Source organism: Dipodomys merriami, unplaced genomic scaffold (assembly GCF_024711535.1).
Source record: "Dipodomys merriami isolate MVZ:Mamm:240054 unplaced genomic scaffold, mDipMer1.0.p SCAF_307, whole genome shotgun sequence".
Lineage (NCBI taxonomy): Eukaryota > Metazoa > Chordata > Mammalia > Rodentia > Heteromyidae > Dipodomys > Dipodomys merriami.
The window spans coordinates 358,990-383,533 of record NW_027204571.1 but is presented as its reverse complement, the minus strand read 5'-3'; the positions used below and the strand labels follow the sequence as shown (position 1 = coordinate 383,533).

General features: G+C 52.0%; 1 protein-coding gene across 2 annotated transcripts; it reads right to left on the bottom strand.

Moving 5' to 3' along the window:
- Positions 1–1,792: 1,792 nt before the first annotated feature.
- Positions 1,793–16,188, bottom strand: LOC138840917 (serine/threonine-protein phosphatase PP1-gamma catalytic subunit). 2 transcript variants are annotated; one of them, XM_070041343.1, is made up of 8 exons: positions 15,881–16,188; positions 7,450–7,581; positions 6,476–6,706; positions 5,328–5,432; positions 4,231–4,454; positions 3,879–4,013; positions 3,040–3,100; positions 1,793–2,192 (listed from the first exon to the last, which is right to left on the bottom strand). In XM_070041343.1, exons 1-8 carry the CDS (start codon positions 15,933–15,935, stop codon positions 2,122–2,124), a joined length of 1,014 nt encoding a protein of 337 aa, XP_069897444.1. In that variant the 5' UTR covers positions 15,936–16,188; the 3' UTR covers positions 1,793–2,121. The 2 variants fall into 2 exon arrangements, with proteins under 2 accessions (XP_069897444.1, XP_069897445.1); XM_070041344.1 differs by lacking the exon at positions 1,793–2,192 and adding an exon at positions 2,271–2,578.
- Positions 16,189–24,544: the final 8,356 nt, after the last annotated feature.

The following is a 24,544-nucleotide window of genomic DNA, read 5'->3' as shown; positions in this document are numbered from 1 at the left end:
TGTAGAGCAGTGGAGGTGGTGCAGGCATCTGCGGCTAACCCCACTCGAGACTGTGCTCACAGGACGGTAGAAGGCAGCAGCGTGGCCACTGCCCAGGCACTGTGCTGGCTGCCATGGGCTTTGCTGGTGTCCGGGCCAGGCATTCCTCGCGTGGGCTCAGCTCTCCTGTTGCTCCTGGCTTGCCTGTTGCCGACACACCTTGGTGTCACAGGCTGTGCACAAGTCCTGCGTGCTCATCACACGCAGAGCAGCCTGGCAGCGGCCGATCACGGGCACGCCAGCCCCAGCTCAGAGCCTGGGGCAGGAGCGCATGGGATCTTGGTCTACGGTGGTGTCCGATCTACACCGCAGACTTGCAGAATTGAAGGTTATTTTGTGAGCTTTACAGTGAGTGCGGCGCAGGGCGGGTTTTGGGCTCTTCCTTGAGATGGGCCACGCTGCCTCCAGACCCACTGCGATCTTGCTGAAGTCCTCACGCGCCCAGGTGAGCTCAACGCTCCCCCGTCCCCGCCACCTCCGGCTTGTCCTGTCCAGGCTAGCTTCCTGTCACGCGGGTCTCTGCCCTGCACCAGTCTCCTCAGGTGCGCGCACGCTCGTGCTCCAGCCACCTGCACCTCGTGCACGGCCCACGGAAGCCAGTGGCGGCTCCTGTGCCCATCAGTCTAGCTTGGTGCCCTCTGGCTAGCCCAGCCCTGGACTTGATCCACTCCATCTGTGAGCGTGCCCCTGGAGTCGCTGGTGCCATGACAGCATGCCCACACTCCGTGGACAGGGCTCAGGCTGGCGGATGTGGCCATGGAGGCTGCAGTCATCCAGTCATCTCCTCCTTTTCCGATTGTGCCAACAGACTTGAAGCCCCCCAGCTGCACGGCCACACCTTCCTCCTGTCATGTCTGCTATGGCGGTGGGGGGGGGGCGCTCTGCACACGTACTTCATACACGTTTCAGGTGGGAAACCCAGGTTAGAGGCACAGGAGACCAGGGTGAAATGAGAAGGGTGTGGAGCCGGCTAAGTCCACGAGCCATCAACATGCTCTCATTCCACGTGACTCATCTCTGTAAAGAAATCTGCAGGGCTGGGAAGGTGGCTCAGTGGTAGAGCGCTTGCCTTGCATGCTTGAGGCCCTGGGTTCCATTCCTCAGCACCATATAAGCAAAAAGAAAAAAAAAGCCGGAAGTGGCGCTGTGGCTCAAGTGGTAGAGCGCTAGCCTTGAGCTGAAGAGCTGAGGGACACCACTCAGGCCCAGAGTTCAGGCCCCACAACTGGACAATTAAATCTGCAGCTGGGCATCACACTCAGGACTGGCACAGCCTAAGCCGGGCACACTGATTCCAGCACACAGGGGAACTGTGGAATCCCAGAAACACTGCTACTGCTCAGGACAGCTCAGGGCACCGCGTAGTGATACCCACACCACCCACGCTGTCTCTCAACATCACAGCTCCAGGTCCACGTGCATCCCTCCGCCTTTCACAGTGGCCCCGGCCTCCCGGGTGAGTCCTCTCCCCACGCCACAACGGAACTGTTTCCAACAAAGCTCATCCACTGACACGTGTGTCCGCACGCCAGCAATAAAGACAAAGCACTGCTCCTGAAAAGCTGGGTGGGGACAAGAGCAGAGCTGGCGAGGCTGCAGACGCCTTTAGGCCCCCAAGTTCAAGTGGACCCAGACAGGTCAGCTGGCGAGGGAGCAGCCTGGCCACACCCACATTTGGTGGCAAGAACAGCGCCATTGGTGTGACCTACCCTTGGAAAACAGATGACTGAAAGGAAGACAAAGCCAATGGAGCTGTGGTTTCCAGAACGATTTATTCATTAAAATCTATTCAATGCGCCATCAGCAGTGGTCCTGTGTGTATTGTGCTGATAAATAGACACTGACTGAGAAGATTTAACAAGTTCGCCATTTAATAAGTCTCAATTTTTATCACATGGTATTGTACATGGTCATCTGTTGAAACAGATTTCTTTTTAACAGATCTTAGTTTAAAAAAGTCATAGACACTGTGAGTTCTGTATAAACTGGTGGACAGCAAGTTAGTTCCTTTGTTCTGACTGACAAGCCTCAACTTCACCGAAGGATAAAGAATGTAGTGTAGGCCAAAGAAAGCATAATCGGTCACTCGTATAGAACAGTATTGTTTCTATAATTTGAAGCTTTCTGAATGGACGGGTTCAGGCCTGATCCAACTGTAAAAAGATTACTTAATGAATAGACTATATGGAAATCGTACAAAATGTTATTAACTTTAATCATTAATAGCTTAAACAGTACTCTATTACTAACTGCTATTCAAAACCCAAAGCCTCTCTGGGCCCGGGCGGGGGGGGGGGGTGGCTGCGGGCGCTCCCTCCTCCCGCACGCCCCGTGCTGAGGGGCGGAGGCTTTGGCTTTCCAAGTCCCAGGCATTTAAAGAATGGCTTCAGTTGTCAAGAGGAGTACAGGAGGGCTGTGCTTTAGTAACGCACACCCTAGCAGAGGGGCTGGAGGTGCAGGGCACTCCTACTGTCAGAGCTAGGGGACTCCGGTGCACAGGACAAGACAAGGAGAGAAAGCAATCCCTTTCAAACAAAATCTGAAAATAAAAAAATGTTCACAGTGGTTTATATCAACAGTATGCATTTCATGACAGTAACATGTACAGACTCAGAGCACCCTAGGGCTCTTTATATCCTAAAGAAAACGAGCATTTACACTATTTCATGGTTTGCACTGAATTAAAAAAAATCAATTGTACACTTACTCCTCTGACAGGATAAACTGTCCTGGGGTGTACAGCTCTAACACATCATTAACGTTGTTTGCAAAAGGAATAGGGTATTTAAAAACAAAATCATTTTTCTTTCATTTGCTGTTATAACCAGCAAATGCCATCCTTAAGTCGAAGAGGGGAGGGCCCACAGCACAGGTCTATCTGAGCAGGCTGACCGGCACGCACGCGCAGTCTGAAAAATGAAGGCTATCTATAACTCTATGGTACAAGTCCTGACCGCGTGGCAGGGCGACACTATTTCTTTGCTTGCTTTGTGATCATACCGCGGGGTGGCGTGACAGGTCTCGTGGCATTCGGCTTCTTTTTCTCTGCAGGCTTTAAAATCTGCGAAGATGACAAAGGCATTTTAGGAAATATGCTCAACTCCCAATCTTGAAGGTTTTACATTCTCACTCACATATCTTTTGCTTAGAAAGGTTCTGGCCATTTTCAGCAGCTCCACCGGCAGGCCAAGCCCACATGGGACATCTGGGTGCTATCAGCAATGGGACAAATGCACATGTACACATGCATACATATGTGCGTGCGTACACGTACACACGTACACACACGTACACACGAGTGCTGCTCCTCACCCAAGTGGGCAGTCCTTCGGAACAGCAGTCCCCAGGACCCACAGGGAGTGTGGCGCATGTGGGGTCCTTGCAGCGCCCGGAGCTGTGAGCACCCTAGGTAAGCTCATGCTAGCAGAATGGGTCCAATGGGTCCAGTCCACTCAACTGGTAGCTGCTGCGGGCTCTCAGCGGCCGCCCCACCATGTTCCTCCCAAGCAGATGTGGGCGGAGCTAATGCTTTCGCCCTGTGGAGGTGGACAACAGGGCCAGGGAGCCCCACACAGCTTGGAGAGAAGCTGATGGCGCCACTTTACCACACGGCACTCCAGGCACGCAGGCCCACACGCATGGCTGGCACACACAAGCAGCTCTTTAATTTCAGCTCAACATTACAGTCACAGTTTTAGTTAGAGGAAACAAAGTTCTAAGTACAAGGAACGTTTACTTGTTTAATAAATGGGCAAGTTAAATTCAACACTGGGAGAAAGGTCTAGAAAGGTGGCTGAAGACAAGAGCAGGCTGGGCCGCGGGGAGGGGCTGGCGCCTACCTGGAAGGAACACATCAGCGTCTCGTCCACGCTCATCATGGCCCCCGCATTGTCAAACTCTCCACAGTAATTTGGTGCAGAGAACAGAGTGACCAACTGCCTCTTCGCAAAAAATTCATATCCGTCTTCAACCACCTTAGAGAGAAAGGTTTTTCAGCGTGAGCAGACGCACATTTGGCCAAGCAAAGCCCTCGCCGGCTGCCGGCTCCCGCTGCCGCTGCCGCTGCCGCTGCCCTGCAGGTCGCTGCAGAGACCGACTTCTGCTGAGGAAGCAATACCTACCCACCACACCACAGGGAGGGTCGGGCTCACACACGCGCGAAGGTGAACACGCAAAATTCAAAACCAATACCTGATGGGCTCTACAAATAAGGTCCAAATCATGCTTATGGAGGAATTTGGCAACCACTTCTGCACCAAACGTGAAGGACACGCCTCTGTCATTTTCACCCCAGCCTAAGACATCTTTATCGGGGTCAGACCACAAAAGATCACAAAGAAGACCTTGATCAGGCACATCAGTTGGTCGCATAATTCGCCGAATCTGCTCCATAGATTGAAGATCTGGTGATAAACCTGCGGAAGAAGGGAAACACTGAAGGAGCAGCCCAGTGGCCTTCCACAGCTCCCTCGGACACCGACACCGACGCCTATGGCTAGGCTGGCCTGGGTTAAAGCAACACACGACAGAGCTTGCCATACATGAAATACACAGAAACAGGGGCTTTGGTATTCAGCATCACGGTATGGTGATTAAACCGAGTGACCAGGGGCACTGACCCCGTTCCCAGGTCAGGCCGCAATGCACACCCTAAGGTGCAGTGCAGGGTGCACACAGACCACCGCGCTCTGACCAGCCAGCACATGGCTCCAGTCCTGGAGCTTGAACTCAGGGCCTGGGCTCTGTTCCTGAGCCTCTCTCTGTGCTCAAGGATAGCACTCTAGCCACAGCACCACTTCTGGCATTTTCCTGTGGTACTGAGGAATAGAACCCAGGGCTTCATGCATGCTAGGCGAGCACTCTACACTGAGCCACCTGGCCAGCCCTGGCTGCTCTCTTGCCTTCATTAAAGCACCATCTTCGGCTGGCTCTTTGAATCTTCTCTGACGCTATTTTAATGGCTTCACACACCAAGCAAAGCAAAGAAACTCAGACTCCCAAGTCAGAGGATCAAAAACAGATCAAAGGAAGAGTTATACTTTCAGTATTCAAAAGGATCTATGGCTCAGCAGGTTAAGCATGGCTCATTTTATATTTAAGAGCACTTTCTGCTCTATTTTCAAATCACACTGTCACTGTCTACAGTTCCTTGCCACAAATGCGTTTCCTCCAGACCTCTATCTGGATGGTCGGGCTATACACAGTGCTGATGAAGGCGGTCACCCCAGGCGGCTCCCAGACGCCAGCCCCACCATCAGGAAGACTTCTGATGACAGCCAGCCACATACCCCCATGACAGCAGAATATTTTCTCATCCACGATGGCTGCTATTGGCAAGCAGTTAAAACAGTCTGTGAAAGTCTTCCATAGTTTAATGTTGTATCTTCTTTTACCTGTGAACATTTAGGATGGTTAGAAGTGTCTCTTCTGCAGTTTCACATTCGACAAGTTGCTCTAAAAGCAAGATTTTGATTATCTTTCAAGTCAACAAAACTATGTCTTCTTCAAAATCTCCTGGAGGGGACTGAAGGTGGGTGCTTGGGAGGCAGAGATGTCTGATTCCCATCTTTACATGGAATATTTTCAAATGTCCCGCACGTGTGTAAGAATTCTCGCTAAGATGATTAGGAATTACCATCAGATTCCAATTGTTGTAGCACCAAATCTGTCTAAAATCTAGCACGAACCTAAAGCTTCCTATTTCTAAGGTAATTATGCGCCGCCGTTTTCTCCCCAAGGAAACAGAAGAGCTCATGCCCACTGGGTCCGCCCTAAGCTGGGAGCTTCCGGCCAGGCAGTGAGCACCAGCAGACACAGACCACTTAACACCGCACATGCTTGGCGCACATGCTCAGATGCTATTCTCCAGTCAAAGGGGACTAACAGAGTACACTTATCTTGATATCCAAAATGGGGCCACGGATTACATGTAATTTAAAAATTAATTTTAAACATCATTTTTCTTTCTCTACTCAGCATGTTTAAGAAAAGTAAATGCCTTTCCTCCTTAGTATCAATGTGCCAGAAGCCAGGCCACTCTGACAGGTATTGGAAGCACTTTCCTTTAGGAAAAGCACGGTAGACGCAGAGCGCACACCGGGGCTATGTGAAATCTCTCTGCGTAAAGCTGTTGAGAACCACAGTGTCTAGGTAAGTTCTCACTCAGACTCTTTGTAAGAGTGAGTTCTGTGTGAGTCGGCACTTTGCAGAGACCTCCACAAAGCCACCCCTCAATCACCACCACCAGAGTAGCACCTGCACTGTGTCTCAGCAAAGGCAACCCTGGAGAAAAAAGCAAGTCAATAAAAGAAGGACGTGAACTTCTAACTGCATCTAAACACTGTCACAAACATAGCAAGAGCACAGTCGCGCGCGCACGCACGCCCATACACCCACACACCCACACACACTTCCCTTGGACGCAGGGAATACTTACATTCATCATAAAACCCATAAATTCTATTGATGCTGGCGCACTCGTGGTTGCCTCTGAGAAGAAAGAAGTTCTCGGGGTACTTGATCTTGTAGGCCAGTAAGAGGCAGATCGTCTCCAGGGACTGCTTCCCCCTGTCCACGTAGTCCCCCAGAAAGAGATAGTTGCTTTCTGGTGGGAAGCCCCCATATTCAAAAAGTCGAAGCAAATCATAGTATTGCCCATGGATGTCACCTAGAGAGAGGCGAGACTCCGTGAGACAGTGCTCCCACGCTTACAGCTCGGTTCACTGTCACAATGGCAATGACCTGTAACAATTTCACAGCCAACATGAAGTACACTCCAATCCTATGCCACTCCACACAGCTGAGCATAATAAAAGCAGCAACGGTGTCCTGAAGCCAGCCCATGCGCTAGGCATCCATGCTGGGAAGCAGTGTCAGCCTGCGCTTTGCTAGTTCTTCCTTGCAGCTCCATCCCCAGGAGCTGGGGCACACACCCTGGCCCCACAGATTGAAAACGTGGCCTCCGTGGTGCCCGGCTGGCAGTTCCCCTTTCAAGGATGTGTCTAACGCACAGGGCAAGAGGCTGAGAGTGCGCAGCACCGCTCCAGGCCAGTTCAGGTTCTGCAGTCTATACAGAGAGGAACCTGCTTCAACTCCACAGATGTGGGAGGACACATGAGCACCAAGTGTCAAGTACTAGCTTTCACTCATGTGTAACACCAGGGTAGGTTTAAACTTCAACACAATCCCAATATATTCCGATCTTAGCTCTCCAGTAAAATAATTATTTAAAATCTCAACACCACAGAGGGGTCAGTAGAGGCGTTTACTCTAAAGCTGCTGTGTAAGTTAGCTTTCAGGCGTTCCGAGATTCAATCCACGGGAATGATTCTGCTGGTGAATGAAGAGCCCCACATACTTATTGGCCTGTCAGCCACACAACCAAAGATAGTTCAGTCTGTCAAAACTTACCACATATTTTGAGTGGTGCTTCAAGTTCTAGTAGGATAGGCTGACTGAGAAAGATCTCGCGGGACTTCAAACATAGTCCTCTGATTTCATTCTCCTGCAGCTGGACATTCTTACCTGGCTTGGACCCTCTCACTGCAGGAGAGAAATGTGTCAATTAGCCCAGCTGAGCAAAGACAAGGCAGCGGGGGCGGGGCTGCGGCACAGCCCAGGCACTTTCTGCCCTCACCTTTCTCTTCTCAAGGGTCACAAGCGGGTTGGCATTCACATAGTGGGAGATTTCTTCTTTTTCTTTCGCTAGTCCTAGAGCTTGAACTCTGGGCCTGGGCGCTGTCCCTCAGCTCTTCAGCTCAAGGCTAGTGCTCTACCACTTGAGCCACAGCACCACTTCCAGATTTCTGGTTTATCATTGGAGATAAGTCTCACGGACTTTCCTGCCCAGGCTGGCTTTGAACCGCCATCCTCTCAGCCTCCTGAATAGCTAGGATCTGTGTGGCCACAGATACCCGGAGCCACTTGACGCCCAGCATCACTTGTAACTTTTTTTTTTTTTTTTTGGAGGGGGTCCGGTCGTGGGGCCTGAACTCTGGGCCTGGGCGCTGTCCTTCAGCTCTTCAGCTCAAGGCTAGCACTCTACCACTTGAGCCACAACGTCACTTCCGGCTTTTTTCTTTTTGCTTATATGGTGCTGAGGAATCGAACCCAGGGCCTCAGGCATGCAAGGCAAGCGCTCTACCACTGAGCCACCTTCCCAGCCCCCACTTGTAACTCTTGAGGCACAGAATGAGACAAGGCCCAGATGCCCAGGTTTTTGGATTGGTTCTACATAACTTCAGGCAATTCACTACTTTTGACCTAAAAATATATAGCCAGGCCAAAAGATGAACAGTTTTTATTTATCAAAACATTATGAAACAAAAACAATGCAATGATAATCTGGAAGTATGAAACAGATGCACACGTTCCAAATACAACAGCAACTGACCAACCACAAAATCTTTGGTCAGAAAACACAGGCGCACACTGGCACTACAGAAGCTCGCCCGGAGAAGAATGGGGGGACTCGCTCCACTGGCCAGGAAACCCCAACACTGGCGATTCCACACGCTAGCTAGAAACCTCGGCAGACTGCCCAGTAGGGAAATTTATTCTTGGGTAGAAGGCCCTCCTAAAAAGCTTCCAGTTTCAGTCTGAATCCTCTTCAGCAGGGTTTTCTACCTGTAAACCAGGTACCTATTCTTAAGTCCTCTCAGAAAGTGTTTTTGTAACACTGGGTTTATACCTATATAGACAGTGAGCTTACTGTCCTATTCCTATGAATGCTATTGTAGTAAATCAATGTCATCAGATTAAACAGACATAGTTGGATAATTAACTATGCTGTTTCTTTTCTTCTTGAGACAAGATCTTGCTATGATGCCCAGATGTATCCGGATCTCAAAATCCTCCTGTCTCAGCCTCCAAAGGTTGAGATTATAGGCATGTGCCACCTGGCATGGCCAAAGGTGTTTTTGTTGTTGTTTTTCCCGGTCTGAGGGCTTGAACTCAGAGCCTGGGTGCTGTCCCCGAGCCTCTCTGTGCTCAAGTCTAGTATTCTACCACCTGAGCCACAACGCCGCTTCTGGCTTTTTCTGAATAGTTTATTAGAGGCAAGAATCTCACAGACCTTTCTGCCTACGCTAACTTTGAACTGTGATCCTCGGATCTCAGCCTCCTACTGAGTGGGCAGGATAACAGGCGAGTCACTGGTGCCCAGCTCTGGCCAGAGTTTTTTTTGTTTTTGTGGGCCTGGGTGCTGTCCCTCAGCTCTTCAGCTCAAGGCTAGCACTCTACCACTTGAGCCACAGCGCCACTTCCGGCTTTTTTCTTTTTGCTTATGTGGTGCTGAGGAATTGAACCCAGGCCCTTTTGCATGCAAGGCAAGTGCTCTACCACTGAGCCAATTTCCAGCCCGTTTTTTTTTTTTTTTTTTTTTGCTTTTTTTTTTTTTGGGGGGGGGGGTCCGGTCGTGGGACCTGAACTCTGGACCTGGGCATTGTCCCTCAGCTCTTCAGCTCAAGGCTAGCGCTCTACCACTTGAGCCACAGCGCCACTTCCAGCTTTTTTTCTTTTTGCTTATGTGGTGCTGAGAAATCGAACCCAGGGCCTCAGGCATGCAAGGCAAGCGCTCTACCACTGAGTCACCTTCCCAGCCCCTGGCCAGAGTTTTTTTCTAACAAAAATCCTATTCCTAGCTGGGCGCCAGTGGCTCACCACTGTAATCCTAGCTACTCTGAAGGCTGAGATCTGAGGATCACAGTTCAAAGCCAGTCCAGGCAGGAAAGTCTGTGAGATTCATCTCCAATTAACCACCAGAAAACCGGAAGTGGTGCTGTGGCTCAAGTGGTAGAGCACTCACCTTGAGCTGAAGAGCTGAGGGCCAGCACCCAGGCCCACAGTTCAAGCCCCATGACCGACAAAAAAAAAAAAAAAAAAATATATATATATATATAAATAAAATAAAATCCTATTCCTACCTGGGTATCAGCCACTCAAGCTCGTAAGCCTGGCTAATCAGGAGGCTGAGATCTGGAGGACAGTGGTTCAAGGCCAAGCTAGGCAGAAAAAGTCCACAGGACTCCATCTTCACAAAATAACTAGTAAAAAGCCAAGCTGGAGGCATGGTTCAAGTGGCAGAGTAACTGTTGCACAAGCATGTAATTCTGAGTTCAGACCCAGAACTAGCAACACGAAACCCCCAAACAACAGCGCCATTCTCCTGACAGTTCATCGGCATACTTCTTGAACCCGTGCTAAGGACTCAGCATGGCCTTCTCACCGCCAGGCGCTTCCCTCCCATCCGGGAGGCTGGAGGCCAAAGTCAGAGCCTCCCAGGCGGCCAGGCATGGCTCCAGCCTTGGGACTTGTCCGAAAACACCACAAAACCCAGCAGTCCTGCTCCCTAAGCAAAGTGACCGAGGCACGGAAGCCTTGTCCATCCTTTCAACATGGAGGCATTAAGGGCTGCAGCGTGCAGAGACCCGACTTTACTCCCCTTCCCTTTCCCCTTCCCCTCTCCTCCCCTCTCCTTTCCAGGAGTGGGGGAGGAATGAGGGGAGCGAGTGGGGAATAAGCAGTATTCAGGACACACCAGGCCATGGCAGCTGTTAAAAATGCCATTTCTACCCACAACTGACTGCACCTCCGCCCTACGGACAATTCCTTCAACACCGCTGAAACCCAACCAGGACGGGGGCGTCTGCACTTTGTGTGGCTGTGAGCTGCAGAGACAGGTGCCAGTCAGCTCTTCACATGAGTGTAAACCCACTCACCTAAACGACTAAGCTAGCACCGTGTTCTGTGCACCACAGCAGACACAGGTGGGAAAAATCAAAATTGTCATCCATGACTCTTTTCTAAGTAGCAGTCCAGATAACGAACATAAACCATACCAGTAACTGAACGCCAGCACATCCCAAATGTCCAGTGCGCAACGCCACTGCAGCGTCTCCCAGAAGTCTGGGAGCAGGCCTGTGTGGAATGGTGTGTGCGGCTGTGGATAAACTCAAATAGCACAGACCTACTTTTTAGTAAGGTATTTCTTTTCCTTTTATTTGGTAGGTTGTGGGGCTTGAACTCTGGGCCTGTGCTGTCCCTCAGCTCTTCAGCTCAAGATGTGCACTCTGCCACTTGAGCCACAGCGCCACCTCCGGTTTTCTGGTGATTTATTGGAGATAAGAGTCTCAGGGACTTTCCTGCCCAGGCTGGCTTTGAACAATGATCTTCAGATATCAGCCTCCAGAATAGCTAGGATTACAGGTGTAAGCCACCTGCGGCACCCGGCTTAGTGAGATATTTCTTATTGGCTTAGAACAGGTTTGGGAAAATGCACCATGGCCACTGACAGCAAAGCATGTTCCGGATGTGTATATTTGGTCTGCACTCTGGCCAAGCAGTAACACCAGTACATTGTACAAACACCCATACCACCTCTCCAAAATATACAAAGAATTTAGTAGTGATCATGTGCAACCCAACAGTAAGAACGTCTCCTAAGGCCTAGCATCAAGAGAAAAGAGGAAAGCTATGGAAGAAAGTTAAAGTGATTCTGAGGTTAAGGATAAGAAGCGTTTTCCTGGTCACATAAAAACCCTTCATCATTGGAAGGTCACATTAAAGGCACTACATGCACACACACAAAAAAGCTCCAGCTGGGGGCTGGGAAGGTGGCTCAGTGGTAGAGCGTTTGCCTTGCATGCCTGAGGCCCTGGGTTCAATTCCTCAGCACCATATAAGCAAAAAGAAAAAAGCCAGAAGTGGTGCTGTGGCTCAAGTGGTAGAGTGCTAGCCTTGAGCTGAAGAGCTGAGGGACAGCACCCAGGCCCAGAGTTCAGGCCCCACAACCGAACCCCTACCCCCCCCCAAAAAAAAACAACAAAAAAAGCTCCAGCTAAATTAAAATGAAGTTCTAGAACCTAAGAATGGCACAACCAGTATAAAAATAAATCAGATTTTGCTTTAAAATAATCCTATTAAGCAGAGCACTGGTGGCTCACACCTATAATCCTAGCTACTCAGGAGGCTGAGAGCCATAGGACCAGGGTTTGAAGGCAGCCTGGGCAGAAAATGCTCCAACACTCCTTTCTCCAAAACCAGTAAGATGCTGGGCTGGAAGCGTGGCTCATGGAGGTAGACTCTAAGTCTCAGTAAGCTTGAGGCCTAAGTTCAAATCCTAGCACCACCAGAAACAAACAAACAAAAAAAAAAAACACTACTAAATTAGGTGGTAATCTGAAGAATAAGCCACATTACACCTAAAGAAAAAAATTCATTTAACATCTACAACATTAAATCTTCCCGGGACTGGGAATGTGGCAGAGTGCTGGCCTGGCATGCATGAAGCCCTGGGTTCCATTCCTCAATGTCACATAAACAGAAAAAGCTGGAAGTGGTGCTGTGACTCAAGTGGTAGAGCACTAGGCCTTGAGCCCAAAGAAGCTCAAGGACAGAGCTCAGCCCTGAGTTCAAGGCCCAGGACTGGCCAGAAAAAAAAAAAACAAAACCCATGAGACTCTTAGACTCATACCTCCAATTAACCAGCAAAAGCTCTAGGAAGGGGATAGCCTAAGCCAGAGCGAGAGCCCCAAATTCAGGCTTATTTGGTTTCTTCAGCACACTACATAGCCTTCCACCACAACCACAGCAGGTGGTTGTGGTACACCACTCAGGTACGCCACAGCACCTGAGTGCAGTGCTGGTGCCAGGTAGAGTGCGGCCCTCACGGCATCCTCAAAGGCAGCAATCAGCGTGCAGATGCCCAACACTGCCAGTGCTCTAGCAAGCGCTTAATGCGCTAGATGCTTAATTAATTCCCCACAAACACCGTTTTGATAAAATGCTGGAGCACACTCTTCCTCTGACCCTGCGTGCAGTTTTCCAGCCTTGACAAGGTGACAGAGACTCTTTCCAGAAGAGGGATGTCAGATGAATCAAGACATCCATCAATCATCTTTCCTTCATGCTTGCCAGAGCTTTAATCCCAATACCTAAATTTTTCTCCACAATTCCAGCTCCAAGGAAATGTAATCTTTCCTCTCCCTTGCCTTTTTTTTTTTTTTGGAGGGGGGAGGGTCAGTCCTAGGGCTTGAACTAAGATCCTGGGCTGTTCCAGACAGGCCTCTTTGTGCCCAAGATTAGCGCTCTTCCACTTGAGCCATGGCACCAATTCTGGCTTTTTCTGAGTAGTTTGTTGGAGATAAGAGTGTCACAGAAGCCAGGCACTGGTGGCTCACATCTGTCATCCTAGCTACTCAGGAGGCTGAGATCTGAGGATCAAGGTTCAAAGCTAATCCGGGCAGGAAAGTCCATGAGACTCTTATCAAACCACCAGAAAACCTGAAGTGGCACTATGGCTCAAGAGGCAGAGCACTCACCTTGAGCTAAAGAACTAAGGGACAGCACCCAGGCCCAGAGTTCAAACCTCATGACTGACAAAAAAACAAAAACAAAAAAGTCTCACAGACTCCTGCGCTGGCTGCTTGGAAGCTTGGAACCATGCATGATCCTCAAATCTCAGCCTCCAGAGCAGCTAGGACTTCAGCTTGAGTCACTGGGGCTGGGCTTTCCTTTTCTGTCTTGAGGAAGGCATTTGGGTTTCGTCTATGAAGCATTTCATGCTGTTCACAGGGCTGTGTAACAAGGATGAGGAAGTCCTCATCAGATGGACAGCTTCTGCAGGTGACTTTTGCAGGCTAGGTCACCACAGGTCACAGAACCTCTTCACTGACTCCTGCCGCTGGGCAGCTGAGTACTGACCATGTTGATTCCACATCTGAGGATAGCGGGTCTCACTCTTGTGCCTCTCCCCAGACACAAATGCATGCTGTGAGCATTTCACCCCTGCTCCCAGCACTGACAGGCAAGTGGCCACGCAGCTTCAGGGCGACACTGTTGGACAGGACAGTAGCGTAAACCAGAGACTCCAGACTCCGGCCCCGTCCTCAGCAGGGACTGCTGCTTTCCAAAACTCGACACAAACATGCCCAAACCATTTTGGAATGACTTCCTCAACACCACCTTCAGAAGCAGCCTTCATCACCGAGGGCAAAGTGGCACAGGTGAGGCAGCTGCACAGGTCACAGCAACTTCTCGGAGGGCCACACGGCCTTACGGTGGCCGTCTCCCCGCACAGATGAAGCAGCCGACCCCACTCGCTGAGACATTTCCAGGTGCTCACACCACTGACGGACCAACTTTACCATTGCCTACATCTCCTCACTTTCACGGTGCAGCTCACACCTATACGTGGAGTTTTTGTCATTAGGGAGCAGAGCCTGAATGAAACATGAAGCTGGCGCGGTCCCTGCCTGGGTCGGCCAGGGTGCTGCCTTCCCCAAGAAGACGCACCTCGGAGCTGCCCATGCCCAACTGGCCTGCAGCCCCGCAACCGGCTCACACAGCCCTCAAGCTTAAAAGAACAATCTTATAACACATTAAAAAAGGATCTGAGTTCATGTATTATGTGGCTAGCCTCATCCCAAAGATGTAAGAGTGTGGCTTCATTCATCCACTTCAGTGCCAAATGAAACACAAAAGCCTGGTGTTCAAGCACATGAAATTGTGAGGAGGAACCGTAAGAAATGATGGACACGCCAAGTTTAGCAGGTCGATTCCTCAGCACAATTGTAAGGATTAAAAATAACAAAAGCTGCGATGTGATACAGCAGAGGAAACTCAAGTTAAGGAGACTTGGTGACCTGAGAGCTGTTATGTCCCCAGTCTAAGTCCCAGGTCCTCGGGTTCCCGCTGGGAAACGGGCCGATTCTAGTGTAGCCTCTCCTGCCCTGTGCACGCACGCACGCACACTTAGAGAACAAACATATTTAATGAAGTTAACAAATTAACTTTAGAACCACAGCGTTTAAATCACAATCTCCTCTCAGGCAAGCTGCCTGAGTCAGTCTCAGATCGATGCTGCCCGTACGAAGCCCAGTATTAACTAAAACGAGCAGGCCCCGAGCGAGGCGCAGGCTTCCCACCCCAGCAGGCAGCCACAGTTTTTTGTACGAGCGCCCCAGGGGCCCTCACTGGCAGTGGGGGGGGGTGTCCTTCGGGGCAGTCTAAGTGGGGGAAACTGAGGAAAGGACGCGCTCGTTCAGTTTCACTGGAATGACTTACTTCCGATGACGAGGCTCACGGGCTGCGTCCAGGAGGGATACCCGCCAGGCGCCCAAGTCCGGACCGGGGCTGCCGCCCCCACTTTCCGAAGGCCTCGGGAGCCCGCTCGAGCCCGGAGCCGCCCGTCCAGACTCGCTGCTGCGAGCCCGCTGCCCCGCCAAGCGCTCGCTCTCGGCTCATGGCCTCGGCCCCTGAGCTCCTCGGTTCCTTCCTTCCACACGGGGCGGCGCGGGCGCTCCCGGCCGGCGGCTTTCGCGCCCGAGGGTCACCCGGTGTGTGACCTTGAGCCCTGAGACCGGGCTCGCTCCCACGGGACCGGCACCGCGTCGCCGGGCTGCGGGGCGCGGCGCGCCGGACCCGGCCGGCTCGGCGCCACGAGCGCTGGACGCAGAGGCCGGCCCCGGGGAGCCGGCGGGACGGGGACCCGGCCGGATCCGGGTTCAGCTCCCGCGGACACGCCGTCGTTCGTCGCCCGGAAACGGGTCCCCGACCCGCCGCCCGCCGCGAACGTAAACACGGAGGCGGCGGGGCCGGAACCCCGAGGGGCCGCGCCGGGCGCCGGGGGCTGCAGCGGGACCCCCCCCCAGCCCGGGACCGGCGGGGCGGCGCGGAGGGCGGGAGAGGAGATTTCAAATCCCGGGGCCGGCGGGGAGGACGCGGCCCCGTGCAATGAATGAGCGGAGCCCGGACGGCGGCGGCGGCGGCGGCGGCGGGCGCGCGGCCCCCGCGGCCCAACCGCCCCCCGCCCCCGCCCGCGAGCCCCCGCCCCGCCCCTCACCTTCCAGCAGCCGTTGGATGATGCTGTCGATGTTGAGTTTGTCGATATCCGCCATCGCCTTCCCGCCGCCGGCCCTCCCGCAGCAGCGGCGCCGCCGCCGCCGGCTCGCGCCCGGGACTCACGCCTCCTCCGCCACGCCACGAGCACAGGGGCGGTGGTGGCGGCGGTGGCAGCAGCCGCGGCGGGTTCCCCCCCCCAGCCGCCCCGCTCACTGCTTCCTCCTTCGATCCCTACTGGAACCACGAGAAGAACAAAATGGCCGCCGACCCCTCAGCCAGCCTCGGGCGGCGCACGGATGCGCGCGGGGGAGTGCGGCGGCCGGGCCGGGACTTCTTTATGGGCCGAAAGGCGCGCGGGAGGGGGCGGGGCCTGAGTTCGACGGAGGGCGGGGCCTTGCGCGGAAGGGGCGGGGGCTCTGGAGCGTCATCACGTCCGCGCGCGGGATCCTTCCGCCAAGCGAGTCGAGCAAATAGGCCGCCGGCCCGAGCGAGAGTTGCGAAGTTGCCGGCGGGAGTCGGCCCACGCAGCGGGCGCGGCTGCGCGGCCGTGCGGCCCTGGGACTTGCAGCCTCCGCCGCGTGCCGTCCGCGGAAGTCCCGGGTTTGCAGACCTGGCCACGCGGGAGCCAACCAGGGACTCCGGAGATCTGGGCTGGGGACGGAAAGGAACTGAGGCAGGTAGAGGGCCTCGTTTCGGATGCAGTTCTGCTGGGACTGGGGACCGGCGAGCAAGATTAAATTGACGACTTAGGAAGGGAAAGAGGACCTTTCCCCCCAAAACACACACACACAGATGAGCCAAAATACCGATACACGGGAACGGTGGGAGTGTGGTTTTGGTGTTTTACTATTATTTTTGTCTGTGAGCTCTTCTGCAACTTGACTTTGGAGGAAGGAATCCCCCTTCCCCAGGTCATCCGTATTTTGGGGTTATTCTCCATGAACTTGGGGAGTTATATAATCCTCTGATTCCTCCCCCCCCCAGCCTGGTGGGCAATCATTGGAACTAAAGATACTCACTTCCCCCTGACATCTACTCCCTGTGGCTTTAAAAGAGATAGCCTGTGACCCTTAAAAGAGAGCCTGTGACAGAGGGCAACATCTAGGTTGAACACAGATGATGTTTTTTTGTGTTTTTTTGTTTTTTTGTTTTTGTTTTTTGGGTCGGTCATGGGACCTGAACTCTGGGCCTGGGCGCTGTCCCTCAGCTCTTCAGCTCAAGGCTAGCGCTCTACCACTTGAGCCACAGCGCCACTTCCAGCTTTTTTCTTTTTTCTTATGTGGTGCTGAGGAATCAAACCCAGGGCCTCATGCATGCAAGGCAAGCACTCTACCACTTGAGCCACCTTCCCAGCCCCACACAGATGCAGTTTCAAAAAACAACAACTAAAACAACCTATCTTGGCTGGGCACTGGAGGCTCATGCCTGTAATCCTAGCTACTCAGGAGGCTAAGATCTGAGGATCATGGATCAAAGCCAGCCCCAGCAGGAAAGTGTGAGGCTCTTCTATTGACCACCAGAAAACTGGAAGTGGAGCTGTGGCTCAAAGTGGTAGAGCTCTAGCTCTGGGTGAAAAAGCTCAGGGCCAGTGCTTAGGCCCTGAGTTCAAACTCCACAATGGATTAAATAACCATAGTCATCATAATAATAATCCTGGGCTGGGAATATGGCTTAGTGGTAGAGTGCTTGCCTAGCATGCACGAAGCCCTAGGTTCAATTCCTCAGCACCACATAAACAGAAAAGGCCAGCGTTGATGCCATGGTTCAAGTGATAGAGTGCTAGCTCAGGGGACAGTGCCCAGGCCCTGAGTTCAAGTCCCAGGACCAACAAAACAAAAAATCCCTATCCTAGCCGGGCACCGGTGGCTCATGCCTGTAATCCTAGCTACTCAGGAGACAGATCTGAGGATGACGGTTCAAAGCCAGTCCAGGCAGGAAAGTCTGAGAGATTCTTATCTCCAATAAACCACTCGAAAACTGGAAGTGGTGCTGTGGCTCAAGTGGTAGAGTGCTTGCCTTGAGCTGAAGAGCTCAGGGACAGCGCCCAACCCAGAGTTTAAGCCCCACGACCGACCAAAAAAAAAAAAAAAAAAAATCCCTATCCTGTGTCTCAAGAAGATGGCTAGTGGGGCACTGGTGGCTCACACCTGTAATCCTAGCTACTCAGGAGGCTGAGATCTGAGGATCATGGTTCAAAGCTAGCTTGAGCAGGAAAGTCCATGAGACTTTTTTTTTTTGGGGGGGGGATCCGGTAGTCGGGCCCGAACTCTGGGCCTGGGCGCTGTCCATCAGCTCTTCAGCTCAAGGCTAGCGCTCTACCACTTGAGCTATAGCATCACTTCTGGCTTTTTTCTTTTTTTTTTTTTTGGGGGGGTCCGGTCGTGGGGTCTGAACTCTGGGCCTGGGTGCTGTCCCTCAGCTCTTTAGCTCAAGGCTATCACTCTACCACTTGAGCCACAGCGCCACTTCCGGCTTTTTTCTTTTTGCTTATGTGGTGCTGAGGAATCGAACCCAGGGCCTCAGGCATGCAAGGCAAGCGCTCTACCACTGAGCCACCTTCCCAGCCCCGTGAAACTCTTATCTCCAATAAACCACTAGAAAACTGGAAGTAGTACTGTGGCTCAAGCGGTAGAGCGCTCACCTTGAGCTGAAGAGCTGAGGGACAGCACCCAAGCCCCCCCCCAAAAAAAAAACAAGATTGCTCTCCTGACTCAGCCTCCATTTTTGCAGGAAGAGCCCTTTCTTCTTTCCCCTGTTCTCATTCTCCATGTGTAACAAACCACCCCTGGCCTCCATTTGCTCCATTTGGATCCCTAGCTATGTCCTTTTCACCCCCGCCGAAGGAGACTTGGTGCCTTTCCCAAGTTTTCATCCTGAGTAAATCCTGTTGATCTGTTAAGTTCATCTTAATACCCTTTTTCTTTCTTTTTTTCTTTTGTCAGTTATGGGGCTTGAACTCTGGGCCGGGACGCTGTCCCTCAGCTTTTCATGTCCCTCAGCTCTTCAGCTCCAGGCAAGCACTCTACCACTTAAGCTATAGCACCACTTCCGGTTGGTTTTCTGTGTGGTTTATTGGAGATAAGAGTCTCACCAACTTTCCTGCACAGGCTGGCTTTGAACTGAGATCCTCAGATCCTGAGCAGCTAGGATTACAGGCGTGAACCACCCGCCCCTACTAATGCCCTTTTTCTTTATTCAGACTCCCCAGTCTTGAAATATTTGCCACGAGGGCAGGTGGCTCACGCCTATAATCCTAGCTACTCAGGAGGCTGAGATCTGAGGATCAAGGTTCAAAGCCAGTCAGGATAGCTCAAGAGGTAGAATGCTTGCCTTGATCTGAAGAGCTGAGGGACAGCGCCCAGGCCCAGAGTTCAAGCCCCATGACTGACCAAAAAAAAAAAATTGCTTCTACAGCCCTACCCCCTACCCCAACTCCTCTGTCAGGCCACACGCATGCACATGAAGCTCAGACCCAAGCCGGAAATGTGCAGATTCCCTGCATGGGTTCCACAGCCTCCCCAAGAAATACTGGCCCATGCCTCTCTGGCTTCCCATCTTCTCCGTATGCACCTTTCTCTAGCTCCCTCCCCAAAACAAACAGTGCCACCCACCTTGGGCTGCATGTGACAGCTATATGTGGAAATGCAGCGGGAGCTTCTGGTTTGTCTTTCTCAAGGCCCCACGGCCGCACGGAGCCCCTTTCCCTATGTGCCAGCCAGGCGGATACCCAGCCTGGGCATCTGTCTTCAGGAGCACATTGTTTGCCTTCCGGGGGCGAAGGCTGCAGCCTTGGGGTACACGTGTCCTAATCCCTGCCACCAGGCTGCTGGCACAGGCCCATGTAGAGGTTCAAGGCTCACTCAACGGGGTTCAGTATGTTCTTCTACCTTGTTCAGCGGCTCACCTGCAGGTGCTGTGGCTCCACCCACCAGAGTCTTTCAAGTGTTTGTCCACATAGTCGGAGCCCAGTTGATGTTGGGTGGGGGGAGGCTGGTGGCGCTGTACACTTTGTCTGTGAGGTCAGGATGGCTGTCACCCTGGGCTCCTCCCAGGGACGATGGCATTTGGGGCAGGAGAATGGAGAGCAGTCACTCAAGGCCTCTCTGTGTCCAGCATTGCTCTAGGTGGCGGGCAGATGGGGCCTCTCTCTCATGATGTCACCCAGTGGGCCAGACAAACAATAAGCAGAGATGCAAACAAAAATACCCTGCACTCGTTTGCTTAGTGTGTGCCAAGAACGATCTCATGAAACACTAAAATAATCCTAGGAATTAGGTGCTGCTCCTCTCCCCCCTCCTCCCCCTATACACTTCCCAGATGAAGATTGACACAGAGAGGTTGGTGTGCTTGCTGAAGATCACACAGCTCCACAACTCATATGTTACAGGGCCAGAGCGAGAACTCCACAGAGCTGGAAGCTCAGCCCTGCACCTGCTCCATCCAGGGCCCACGTCCCAGGGGACGGCCCACAAGTCTCCATTCGCACAGTTGCCTGCTTCTCTGTGCGCCGCATGGAGGGACTGTTGAGCTCTGTCCGTTTCACCAGAGCCAGAGAAGGATGTCAGATGGAGCTGAGAGGCGCCTCTGTCCCTGGACAGCTCTCCCCTCCACAGTCCATCTGTGGGGATCAGCCAAGCAGAGGGGTCTGACCCACAGCGGGAACCAACCAGGAAATGCAGAAGGAAAGAACTAACTTTGTATTGGTGTGTGTGTGTGTGTGTGTGTGTGTGTGTGTGTGTGTGTGTGTGTGTGTGTGTGTGTGTGTGTGTGTGTGTGTGTGTGTGTGTGTGTGTGTGTGTGTATTTATGTCAGTGCTGGGACTTGAACTCAGATTTTGTGCACCATCCCTTAGCTTTTTTGTTCAAGGCTGGCATTCTACCATTTGGTCCACACATCAACTCGTGTGTGTGTGTGTGTGTGTGTGTGTGTGTGTGTGTGTGTGTGTGTGTGTGTGTGTGTGTGTGTGTGTGTGTGTGTGTGTGTGTGTGTGTGTGTGTGGTTTATTGGAGATAAGAGTCTCATGGACTTTCCTGCCTGGGCTGGCTTCAAACCACAGTCTTCAGATCTCAGATTCCCAAGTAGCTAGGATTACAATTGTGAGCCACCAGCACCTGGCTATACGTATTTTGTGAATAAGGTCTTGTGGTTTATGGCTGGGCAGGCCAGGACTATGACCTTCTTAGCTGGCTTCCTGCTAGAGTGGGGATGACAGGTGTCTGTCACCACACCCAGCTTTTATTGGTTGAGATGAGGATCTCAAGGAGTTTTCACCTAGGCTGGCCTCAAATTTCCCTGTATTCTCTGCCTCCAACATGGTTAGGATCATAGGCATGAGCCATTGCACCGGCTGCTTTTTTTTTTTTTTTTTGTCAGTTGTGGGGCTTGAACTCTGGGCCTGTGCGCTGTCCCTGCACTCTTCAAGGCGAGAGCTCTACCTCTTGAGCCATAGCAGCACTTCTGGTTTTCTGGTGGTTTATTGGAGATAAGAGTCTCATGGGCTGGCTTTGAACTGTGATCCTCAGATCTCAGCCTCCTGAATAGCTAGGATTATAGGCGTGAGCCACCGGTGCCTGGCTTTCTTTTTATTTCTGAGTAGTGTTTTTCTATAGAGAGGTAAGGATCTGTTCACCCTTTGGTAGGCATTTGGTGATTCCTAATTTGAGAATTGTCTATCATTTTTATGCTCAAGGTTTATTTTAAAAAGCATAAAATTTGGGGCTGGGAAGGTGGCTCAGTAGTAGAGTGCTTGCCTTGCATGCATGAGGCCCTGGGTTCGATTCCTCAGCACCACATAGGCAGAAAAAGCCAGAAATGGTGCTGTGGCTCAAGTGGTAGAGCACTAGTCTTAAGCTGAAGAGCTGAGGAACAGCGCCCAGGCCCAGAGTCCAGGCCCCATGACTGGCAAAACAAAAAAACAAAACAACAACAACAAAAAAAAACCATAAAATTTGAGATAATTAAAAACAGAGTAGCTAGGCTTTGGTGGCTCACAGGCCTGTAATCCTAGCCACTCAGGAGGCTGAGATCTAAGGATCGTAGTTTGAAGCCATCCAGGGCAAGAAAGACTTATCTCCAATTAACACCAGAAAACTGGAAGTGGGGCTGTGGCTCAAAGTGGTAGAGTGCTCACCTTGAGCTGAAGAGCTGAGGGACAGCACCCAGGGCCTGAGTTCAAGCCTCACAACAAGTAAACAAAACAGAAAACCAAGAGGAATAAGTTCATCCCCTGATGGCTCTCCCCTCCACTGGCTGTTTCTTAGGTAGGAAACAGCCCTAAGTCCAGGCTACCAGCCAGTGCTGTGGAAAACCCCCCAACGCTGCCCTCGACACCAGCTGCCCATCAGCCACTGGGCACAGAAACTGGAGTCCCCAGAAACCATGTTGTCCACACCAGCCAGACCTTTTCTTCGGGAAAACGTCCATTGCCACGTTGGGTGTAGAAAGCCTTTGCCACTCACCTCGGAAGGCGAGCTTGCTGCGCAGGCGCTCTACCCCGAGCCCTGTCCCCAGCCTCCTTTGCTTCAATTATTTTCCATGTAAGTTCTCAGTGTCCGTCTGGGCTGGCCTGGGGCTATGACACTCCTAACATGCGCTTACCTATGTTTTGGGGGTTACAGGTGAGCGTCGCTGTGCCCAGCCATTGTGCTTCTACCACGGTGGGCACAACTGTGTGCACCAAGAAGGTCTGTGAAGGCGCGGTCCTGGTAACAGTGAGCGCCTGTGGGTGGCTTGTTCAGGAGAGGCTCAGGATTGGTTGAGTTGGTCTTGCTTGAGCTGGTCTTCAACCACAATCCTCTTGATCTCTGCCTCCAAGTAGCTGGGATTAGAAGTCTAAGCCACTGCACATTACCTATGGATGGCCCTTGATTGATTTTTAGATTCCAAAGCTCAAAGTAAGCATCATGGTATCACCAAGGGAAATAAATATTTAAAACAAATCTCCTTGCTTGTGCCCCCCACAACTACCAAACAGCTGTCCAGGGCCCATCTGCTCTCCCCAGACAGAAATTACTGGAAGAGTTGAAACTCTACCAGGGCTAGATGTCCTGGGCTTTTGGGTGCCTGCAGGAGAGAGGCTGCTGGCACAGCCAGAGGCACACAGCTGGAGGCCGAGAGCCAGGGGTCTATTGCTTTAGGCTCTGGAAGTCAGGGACTACGTTACCCAGGCTGTAAGCAGCAGCGGCACAGTAAGCCCTGGGGTACTTGGCCACTGTTGTGATCCTCAGCTCCCAGCAGCAGGCAGTGCCTGCTAGTGTCCCAGCTCTTTTTGTTGTTGTTGTCTTGGGGCCTGAACTCTGGGCCTAGGCACTGTCCCTCAGCTCTTCAGCTCAAGGTGAGGGCTCTATCACATGAGCCACAGTGCCACTTCCAGTTTTCTTTTCTTTTTTTTAATTTAATTTAATTTGTGAACATACTGTACAGAGGGGTTACAATTATATGGGCAGGATAATGCATACATTTCTTACCAAGCATTGCAGCCTCCTCCTTTGTTTACCCTTCACATCCCTTCCCAGCCTCCCCCCTCCCCCCAATCCCAATCCTTCTCCTTCCCCCCCTCTTCCCCCCTCCCCCCCCCCCGCACCGACGTTGTAAAGCTCGTTTTGGACATGACAACTTGTACTTCTCATTGTTGCAACAGGTCCACCTGTATCCTTAAACAACTGGTTTTTCCCCATCTCCTCCACAAGTTATACTGACATCAACTATAGTGAAAGCAGGGGTTATACTGTGGGGAAGGGACACATAAAGCAACAAAGCCACTTTCAGTTTTCTAGTGGTTTATTGGAGCTAAGGGTCTCATGGACTTTCCTACTGGGTCTGGCTTTGAACTGTGATCCTCAGATCTCAGCATCCTGAGTAGCTAGGATCACAAGCATGAGCCACCAGTCCCTGGCTGTGTCCCAGCTCTTGAGTGAGCCTGGGGTGTCAGAGCCCTCAGCTCCTACAACCCAGTGTCACAGCATTCTTCCCATGCCGACAACCCAGGACCAGCAAGAGAGGTTGGCAGCCTCTCCTCTCCAGTAGATGGAACAAGATCCTCAGGCCAGACTTATAAGTTGTCAATCCTTGTGGCCAGAGGCCTACAAGGTTCCGGTTGGTCAGGCCAAGTCACATGACCCCTTGATCAGGGGACGTGAAAGTAACATCTTCTTGGCCAAATGCAGCAGTGGTAGCAAGAGGGGCGTCCTGAGGGAAATCAAGTCTTACCCAAAGGAGAATGAGGAGGCGGTTGGAGGGTAGAGACACCGGTCTGTGGATGGCAGTTGAACTTGATGGCAATTTTTTGGCCTGTTTTCTCTGAGTCATTCAGTTGCATCAGAAAATTATTTCTGAAAATGTTTTGGCAGTTCTGCCCTGGTGTCTTCAGCCCAAAAGCAATGTGTCCTCCAGGATATAAAGGGTCAGCTGCTTAGGGGAAGGGCTGGCCAGGAAGGTGGGCAGGCCTGCTGGGAATAGAAGGACACCCAGTGCGGTCAAGGGGAGGGGAGGGGAGGGAAGGGGGGAGGGCAGGGAAGGGGGAAGGGAGCCCACCCTTTAAAGAGGGGCCAACTTGGGTAGAGTGCTTGCCTTGAGCTGAAGAGCTGAGGGACAGCATCCAGGCCCAGAGTTCAAGCCCCACGACCAACCAAAATAAAGATAAAAATAAATATATATGAAGAAAATA